We start from the raw sequence: 9,794 nt of genomic DNA on the forward strand, positions 1-9,794 counted from the left end.
GAGCCAGACTTAGCTGCATCGACTTTGTAGATTTACTTTTATATTTAACAGTTTTAAATTTTTAACATACCTAAATATTTGATTAAAATCTGCACCGAAACTGTTTAATAATTGTTAATGTTATTAATTTTGTGTAGAGATGTGACTGAAAACAACTCGTGTTGTAAAAAAAGGAGTTTTAATTGTGCTAAGTAATCTAACACCCGTATTTATGAACAAGTTCTTCAGATCGTTCTGAGAATTTACTTGAGAAAAAACGTACTCAGAGGTAATCACGTTCTTTTTCACCCGATAACATTACTTTCCTTCCTATAGGATAAGGAAAATAGAAGCTGACCATCGAAAATTTTACTCGATTACCTACGTACATTACTTTCCTTCCTTGAAATTACCTACGTACATTACATTGAAATGGGGGGTCTTTTCGGACGAAATTCTTCTGTACTGAGTCCAGTATAATAGGACTATTGCACCCTATAGGATAAGGAAAGTAGAAATCGCTTTCGGGTGGCTCAGGCTTCGGAGTGCGCATAAGGCACATCCACCACGATGGTTCTCCCGGAGAGGCGCTCCTGCAGGATCCGATTGCACACCCCTACGTCCTCTTCCAGGGCCGCCACACCGAAATCTATGTCCGTCAGGGAGGTGGTGTCCCGGAGAGAGTTGGCATAGTTGTCGAACACCGAACAGTCGTCGGAAAATATCGATGAACCTGGGGGGAGAAAAGGTAGAAAATGTCATATAATAACTTAATTGAATTCGTTAAAGACTTTGTGAACGAAGTAAGTAGAGGTTTCATAGAGGGAACTGTGCCGAACTTGTCATCCCGAAAGCGAAGAGAGAAGAAAGACGAAAAAGTAAAAATGTAGTTCTGTTATAGGTAGTCAACTAAAAAAAAATTGATTCGTGTTGGTACCACAAGATAATTTAGGATAAAATCCGGCCTAGAAGGGAATCGAACCCGTGACCTAATGCTTACAAGGCATACGTTCTTCTTCCGAAGCTAAGTGACATGTTTGTTTGTCTCTATAACTCTCGAACGGTTTGTTCGATTTTCATGAAATTTGCAAACATGTTCAATATAGATAGGTAGGTATCTACAAGAGAGCCTATAAAGACGTTTTCTCCAACTTTTAGCAAGTTCCCCCCACAGACACGTGCTCGGAACATCTCCTGCCATCTAGCGGAGTAAGCTTGTACTCAATGAAATCTTCTGTAGTGAGAAAGAACACTGGATATTTTTTATGACCGCCTTACTATTCTGTGATTATGCAATGTGCCACACACAAAAGATACAGATTAGATTTTCTTGTTTTTCAGCCTTTTTCAAGAGGATAACTAAAAGTACTAGCAGAATTATTCTTAACCAAAATTATCAGGAAAATTTCCTGCTTTGGCCTTTGAAAAATATTTAGACAAGATACTTGATTTTTGTACTTTTTCCTTGACGATAAACAACGCCTTGTTGCACGCAACCCGTCGCACGCAGTCTAATGGGAGGAGATTTTAGTTCCCGTGATTAGAGAGATAAATTTAGCTCCCATTCAGCCTCTCCCATTACTAGGACTTCCCTCCCAATACATTCCTGTTATCTAAATAGGTACAGGGGTAAATAGGTAGGTACTTTTTTCTATACGTTTCCAGCTTTCCAGAGAAAATTAGGTGGGTTAAAAGTGGGGTGAAATCTTTTGTGCTTCAAAATATGCATAAATGTATGTTATTCGACACAAACTTGAGCTATTCTGCTAAAGTTTTAGACGAGGAGGGTTCAGCTCAAAGTTTATTGAGCTCGAGATTGAATTGATCTGAATTAATGAATTGTCACAAGATTCATTCTTAGATCAATTCTTCTTATTCTTTTCCCGTGTAGACGGGGTCGGCGTCTTTTGTCCGCCTCTGAATCAGCCCTAACTAGGGCTATTCATTCCTCGATACACGATGCTACTTCCAAAATTTTTGTGACGACTTGAACTCGAACCACCAATCTCCAAAGTCCTCCAAGGTTCACTTTTTTCTATACGTTTCCAGCTTTCCAGAGAAAATTAGGTGGGTTAAAAGTGGGGTGAAATCTTTTGTGCTTCAAAATATGCATACCTATTACCTACCTAATTAGTACCTTATACCTGCCCAAAGGTTGAAAATAGTTCCACTTCACAAAATTTATTTTACATCTGTTGTCCCAGTTTCGGGGTATGAAAATAGTAGGTAAAAAAATATTAGTTATTCTCTTATGCAGATTCCAATGGGGTTGAATTTCCTCCCTCTCCAACTTTTGATAATTACGACCCCTAAATCCCCAAAATGATAGAGTTACGATCCATAAATCCCCAAAATGATAAAGTTAGGATCCATAAATCCCCAAAAAGATAATGTTGCAACCCCTAAATCCCCAAAATGATGAAGTTACGACCTCTAAACCCCCAAATGAATAACTTACTCGGAGTGACGGATGCAGTGCCTTCACTATAGTTGCTGCCGTATGGGGAAAACCACCAAGCTATGAGCCCAACACCTACCAATCCTGATAGGACGAATATTGTCATCAGAACCATACGCGCTTCGGACTCCGCTGAAATTATTAGAAAAAAAGAATACAATAGAATATAAAAGAACAAAATAGAAAACAGATAATGGAAAAAATGTCCTGATTCTACTGAGGGCCTTAGAGAAAAATGGATGGATTAATATATTAGGGGAAAGAGGAGTGAGATGGTAAAGGTGAAAGAAAAGTAGGATCCATCATGTGAAGGAATAGTTGGAGGAGTAGATGAAACGAAGTATAAATTTAATGATGAAATGAAGTATTACTGTAATGAAATTAGATGATATATAAAGGAGGCAGACTGGAAAGGATTTTGCAAATTTTCTACCTTTTTTGGCTACTTGGCGAGGAACTTTTAAAGCGAAAAAGGTATTTTTGGGGGATTTCATTACTCTTTGCAATACCCTTAGCACCTCCGAGTGCTGTTGTCGGTTGACCACTCGGCCACAGAGGTGAGCTTACCCTGATCGTATCGATGTGTAATATGTTGCTGTCTAAGGAGGGGAGACGCTTGTATGTCATTCTCAGAATCCTCGGTGTATACAGAACTTTGTCCGTTCTGATGATGGTTCTGGTTCTGCTGAGGTAGATTGATACTGAAAACAATACGAAACATGAGAATATTAAATATGGTAGGTAAATCAGAACAGATAGTTGAGGATGAAGTTCGCCCTGGGCGGGAATCGGACCCCTTTTTTCCTCATGCTGACCTAGAGCTTACAAGGGAGGCGTTCCACCTAACTAGGCTCACAAATCCGTTCTTAAAGGTAGAGAATCAGATAGAAGTAGTTCAAAGTTTTCCCATAATATGGTAGGTAATTTCATAAACAGATAGTTCAGGATGAAGTTTGCCCTGGGCGGGAATCGAACCCCTTTTTTCCTCATGCTGACCTAGAGCTTACAAGGCAGGCGTTCCACCTACCAAACTAACTAGGCTCACAAATCCGTTCTTAAAGGTAGAGAATCAGATAGAAGTAGTTCAAAGCTTTCCCATAATATTGTAGGTAATTTCATTCAGGAAAGCTACACTTCTATCACGTTACGTGAGCTCACGTGACGTGATAGTAGTTTCTACCTTTACTTACCCGGCTCTCACGGTCAATGTCTCCGGTTGGAACGTACACAGGACTAGGAATCTCCTGGTGCTATGTGTCAGGATAGGAAGGTTCTCCTGCACCCAGGAATCTCCTGGTGCTATGAGTAAGGATAGGAAGGTTCTCCTGCACCAGGATGTATGTCTGCACCGCGGTTCGATTCACCTTGCTGGCGCACAACTTGTGGTCGATTCTCAGTAATTTCATTCAGGAAAGCTACACTTCTATCACGTTACGTGAGCTCACGTGACGTGATAGTAGTTTCTACCTTTACTTACCCGGCTCTCACGGTCAATGTCTCCGGTTGGAACGTACACAGGACTAGGAATCTCCTGGTGCTATGTGTCAGGATAGGAAGGTTCTCCTGCACCAGGATGTATGTCTGCACCGCGGTTCGATTCACCTTGCTGGCGCACAACTTGTGGTCGATTCTCAGGATGTACGAGTCCCGGGGACTTGTGACGTCGCCCCCTACAGAGCAGGCGTCGGATTGAATGGGGGCTCCGTCAGCACCCTCGACGGCGATGCGGCCCCCGAAGTAGGGGCCTGTGGAGACTTCGACCTCACTGGTGTCGGGGAGACAGAGACTCGCCTTGGCTGAAACTGAAGGGGGAATGGAAACAGGTGAATTAGAAAAGATAGATTTGTTTAATCATCAGGTGTTCGGAAGTATATGCTATAAATATGTTGGCTTCTGTCTGTTGGATTCTACTCAAACTCGAAGTCCCTAAAAAACCACCGAAAAATTGGTTCACAAGTTATAGACTGTTGTTGTAGTAGCAGTCTCCTCTCCTTCCTCGCATTATACCGGCAATGCAGTTGACAATTCAGCAGTGGCTTCAGTTATAGACGTGGATGGTTTAACTCTGGTTATAAAGTCTCATGTTGGCTGACTCTGGAGGTTGTTGGTTCGAGTCCAAGTCAAGTCATAACATTTAGCGCAGTGATTTAAGTGGGCAAATACATTTTTGATAATGATAAGTTTTTATCTAAGCTAACACAATAAAAGTTCCTTTTCCTACGTACAGCCCATGGTGGACACTATAATCTTCTTCCCCAATCCCTTGGTACTCGAACTTTTCTTCGAGTCCAAAGGTCGCACGTGAAACGAATAGTTGGTGGCCATCCGAAGTCCATTGATAACCACGGAGTAAGATCTAATATCAAAACACAAAATATCCAGTAACATCTCAATCATATTATCCATGACACAATTCCGTCTACATCAAGATTGTCAATATATATTCAACATGTTCCTATATGGGTTGACTGGTTGTTCTACATTGGAACATGGTTATTAATGTTGTTGTTGTTGTTGTTATTATTATGTTTGATGATATCCATGTTATTGTTCTTATGATTGAGATGAAAGTGTCATCCAATGTTTCATGAAGACCTACATTGCCATTATTATTATGTTTGATGATATCCATGTTATTGTTCTTATGATTGAGATGAAAGTGTCATCCAATGTTTCATGAAGACCTACATTGCCATAATTATCACACGTAGGTAACTTCTAATGTGCTCTCAGTTATTGTACGAGTCTTTGTTTCTTTTCTGTTGTTGTTGATGGTGGTGATGTTGCTGTTGTTGTTGTTGTTGTTGTTGTTGTTGTTGTTGTTGTTGTTGTTGTTGTTGTTGTTGTTGTTGTTGCTGCTGCTGCTCTAGCAGCAAGCTTTTGACATCACAGTTGATGTAAAATGCCCGAACTGCAAAACAGTAGCACAACCTGTTTGCCAATTGTTTGAATATGCGACTGAACCTAACACCCTAGCATTGGAATTACTGTTGTATACAAAAAGCCCCCTCTGCCTCTGAGGCTTGGGTGTAGGGACAAATAGCCCTAAAGATCGGCGAATAGCCCTAAAGGAGCGTCGGCGTTCTTGAAACAGAGTGAAGCTGGTTAGTTTGGTTCGATTCCCGCCCGGGGCGGATTTTATCCTGAACGGATAATGTTCGTTCTCGGAAAGGCTGGCTTTCTCATATCCTGCACTGAACCTAACACCCTAGCATCGGAATTACTGTTGTATACAAAAAGCCCCCTCTGAGGCTTGGGTGTAGGTGCAAATAGCCCTAAAGATCGGCAAATAGCCCTAAAGGAGCATCGGCGTTCTTGAAACAGAGTGAAGCTAGTTAGTTTGGTTCGATTCCCGCCCGGGGCGGATTTTATCCTGAACGGATAATGTTCGTTCTCGGAAAGGCTGGCTTTCTCATATCCTGGCTAACCTAGTTTATCATAGGTTTCATCTATAGGGCACTTTCTGAGAAATGCCAGGTATGATCAGTGAGAAATTAATGGGAAAATTTTTTACCATTTTCCATGTACGTACCTATAAAACTGAAGAAAAAGAGCCCTTGCAGGGTCTTGCCCGGGGTCCATCAGCAAATTGTCTTCAGCAAATGCTGAAAATCTGTACCCTCTATTTACTACAATTTATGCCTTTTAACGAAGTGTAAATGTAATAATAATAGTGCTTATTTATACTGCTCGCATTGGACTGAAAAGTCCCTTTACTCCAGCAGTAGGCTACTTCTATTATTGTGGTCAAATTCTCAAATTATATTGAGGATATTTCCATACCTCGGCTGGGATTGAACCCACGCCCTCCTGTTTACCAGGTGAGCGCCTTGACCACTACACCACCGAGGTAGGTTGTAGAAGATATTTTGTCTGTATTATCTACTACATTACGTGAAAATTAGACAAAACCATTACCTAATAGTCTCCAATAAATATCAATAAAAATTACCTAATAGTGAAGCAAAAGGGAGAAAATCAACATAACTTGAAACTCCTTATACGTTCTTTCAACAAACTTTTGTCCAAGTAAGTACCTAAAAGTTCCTCGTGAGCATACCTAGAACAGTTACAAGTCCCTAGTTTGTAGTTTGGACTGCAAGAACGGTCGTGCGCCGAAATCCTTTTTTGCCGAGTCATTCCTCAGATGGTCGCCAACAGATAAGAGATTGCTCGTCCTACTGTGCTTCTAGTTCTATAGAACCAGAGTTCTGAATTAATCTAGAAGTGAGTGAGTTCTGAATTAATCTAGAACTCTGTAGTCACTACTGTCAGGAGCTCTCTGTTTGGATTTATGCTGTCTAATGCTTGGAGATTGACTATTTATGTTAGAAAGTACATTATTTTCGTCGGTCCGTTGGTTAGGATTAACAGTTTAGAATGCTGTTAATTTCGAATCATCGAGAGGTAATCAATAGTTGGATTAATAATAACCTACCTACCGTCTATATTGGAGACTCTGAAGAAAGGAAAAACCAATTTCTTTTCAACTTGTGCTAGTATACCTGTCTGTATATTAGGTATAGGCACATATTGTATATTATCTATTCTTTTAGGTATCTTACTCATGGTATCATTTTTCACAAATCGTTTTCACTGGTCGAATTACCTAGGTCGGTACTTACCTTCGTGAAAATAGGTACGTTTATTACTTACGTAGGAAATAATATTTCAAGTTAAATTTAATACACACATTTCTGCATTCGGAGTTCTGAGGCGGGAATTTCGTCATCTGAGGTGACTTTGCACCTGCCCGGGTGACTTTGCACCAACTCAGTAAAATGTTTTGAATGCTGACTGAATGCTGTTTTCCGGATAAAATGGGACAAAAACTAATGTGAAGGTCAACCGGGCTTCGAATTTGGAATCGGTTGTAATACCTATAGGACGGTATACATATAAGGCCTGCCACTCACAATCCGGTAGACCTGACAGGTATACGCCTGATCGGGTCCGATACCTGATAAGCACACACACTATCAGGTATCAGATAGACCTGATAGGCGGACTTGATCAGGTGTACCTGTCAGTTCTACCTGATAGTGAGTGGCTGGCCTAATGATTAAGAGTAAATCACGCCAGTACACCAGTCCAAATTCCCGCCTCAGAACTCCGAATGCAGAAATGTGTGTATTAAATTTAACTTGAAATATTATTTCCTACGTAAGTAATAAACGTACCGTAAACTGAGGTGACTTTGCACCACTTTTACTCAAATTTTTGGATACCTTGTTATAACTTTGCAACCAAATAGTTTTCAGCGCGGGTTTAGATTCTAGGGCCACCCCCCTCACTAAAATTTTGAACACGGGCCTGGTCATGATTGACTAAATTCACTGGTCCTGTGGCATCTCATGCTGTGTGTGATGCTGAGGCTATTTCCTGTCTGGAAATCCTTCCCCTCCTCTCACTCATGAATATATGGACATAGCCAGCCTCTCTCCCCTCTCCTCTCTCCCCCCTCCTCCTCTTGTCCTCTTCCCCCTCTATGTGTCCATTAGCCTGTCCCTTCCCTTCCCCTTATTCCCCTCAGCCTCTCTCAGGCAGATATCTGTCCGATCTAAATCTGACGAGAATTTGACTGAATGTGAAATTTGTATAGGACCGAATTTTATTCAGGTGCATACCTACCTATAATAATACCTATGTAGGTACTTGGTACTTGTACCTACTATGTCTGAATTTAAGCAAGGACATTACGTTTTCCAACATCAGATTCATCAGATTTGTTTCTATATCCTTCTGTTGACTAACATGCAGTCTGCATGAAATACTCACAATGAATTCAATCCCTTTTTCAAATTCGAATACTTTTCCAATTCTTCAAAAATGCCAAATATGAGAATCGGATAAGTACCTATCGTAGCTGCGTACACAAAAAACTCCCTCTGAGACTTAGGTGTAGGGGAAAACATCCCTTAATTAAAGTTCTGGGTTAAGCTTATGCGAACCTATGAATCTATCATAGCTACCTATCACCTTGTAGGTGCTAACATCGCCCCTACACCTAAGTCTCAGAGTGAGCTTTTTGTGCACGCAGCTATGATAGGTACTTATCCAATTCTCATATTTGGCATTTTTGAAGAATTGGAAAAGTATTCAAATTCGAAAAAGGGATTGAAAGGGATTGAATTCATTGTGAATAGGTACTTCATGCAGACTGCAAGACTGACAAGTCAGCAGAAGGATAGAAACGAATCTGAATCTGATGTTGGAAAACGTAATGTCCTTGCTTAAATTCAGACATACTAGGTACAGCTACCTACATACATAGGTATTATTATAGGTAGGTATTATTATAGGTAATAAAATTCGGTCCTACATATATACAAATTCCACATTCAGTCAAATTCTCGTCAGATTTAGATCGGACAGATATCTGCCTGAGAGAGGCTGAGGGGAATAAGGGGAAGGGAAGGGACAGGCTAATGGACACATAGAGGGGGAAGAGGACAAGAGGAGGAGGGGGGAGAGAGGAGAGGGGAGAGAGGCTGGCTATGTCCATATATTCATGAGTGAGAGGAGGGGAAGGATTTCCAGACAGGAAATAGCCTCAGCATCACACACAGCATGAGATGCCACAGGACCAGTGAATTTAGTCAATCATGACCAGGCCCGTGTTCAAAATTTTAGTGAGGGGGGTGGCCCTAGAATCTAAACCCGATACGGTCAGGGCCGTTTCCAGGATTTTGTCGAGAGGGGGACTGAAACTGATGTACCGGAGATGGGGGGGGGGGGGGGCTCCACGCAGACGTAGACATTGCGCGATCCGGCCCAAGCTAAAGAGCGGGCCCCGCCTAAAAGTAGGACTACCCTATTACAAGCAAGAGCCTTGCCGGACCGAAAGTTTTCGCTAAGTCAAGTGTTGCGGTATTTTAGCCAAGACACGACTTTTGTTTAACTTTCGTAGGCACAATCTTCATACAGATTATAATGTGTTTGGCATGTCCGCAGCGGAGTCGTTCCCCCAATCGACCCTTGGTATAATCCCAACGCAGGCTCTAGAGTCAAACACCTGTGGGACTGTTACCTGGTTATCCTGGGTAGTCAGGTTTAGACCCGAGTGGTCATAATAAGTCATGGATTATATCCATAGCATACCTTATTGATCACGGACATCGACGATAGATACCGTATCTTATGACGACTATACATAAGTTCATCTTAACTAGGACGAATGACAGGACACACGGGCTTTGGTAGTCATTTAAGTGACCAGTGAGGAGAGAGGAGCATATACGAAAGATTACAAAGTAAGACTCTGCGGTGCTAGTCCCCAGCTTAAACCCCTCCCCCCCATCCCCCCCGCTCGAAGTAAAAAGAGGGAGATGACATGTCACGTCTCAGGTTTTTAAAC

At 41.5% G+C, this 9,794-nt stretch overlaps 1 protein-coding gene across 1 annotated transcript; it reads right to left on the reverse strand.

Moving 5' to 3' along the window:
* Positions 1-362: 362 nt before the first annotated feature.
* Positions 363-4,843, reverse strand: LOC103520317. Its single transcript, XM_008485405.2, has 7 exons — positions 4,663-4,843; positions 4,055-4,239; positions 3,720-3,816; positions 3,628-3,670; positions 3,005-3,138; positions 2,438-2,569; positions 363-712 (listed from the first exon to the last, which is right to left on the reverse strand). Exons 1-7 carry the CDS (start codon positions 4,841-4,843, stop codon positions 513-515), a joined length of 972 nt encoding a protein of 323 aa, XP_008483627.2. The 3' UTR covers positions 363-512.
* Positions 4,844-9,794: the final 4,951 nt, after the last annotated feature.

This window comes from Diaphorina citri, unplaced genomic scaffold, assembly GCF_000475195.1.
Source record: "Diaphorina citri unplaced genomic scaffold, Diaci psyllid genome assembly version 1.1 scaffold3459, whole genome shotgun sequence".
NCBI classification, from domain to species: domain Eukaryota; kingdom Metazoa; phylum Arthropoda; class Insecta; order Hemiptera; family Psyllidae; genus Diaphorina; species Diaphorina citri.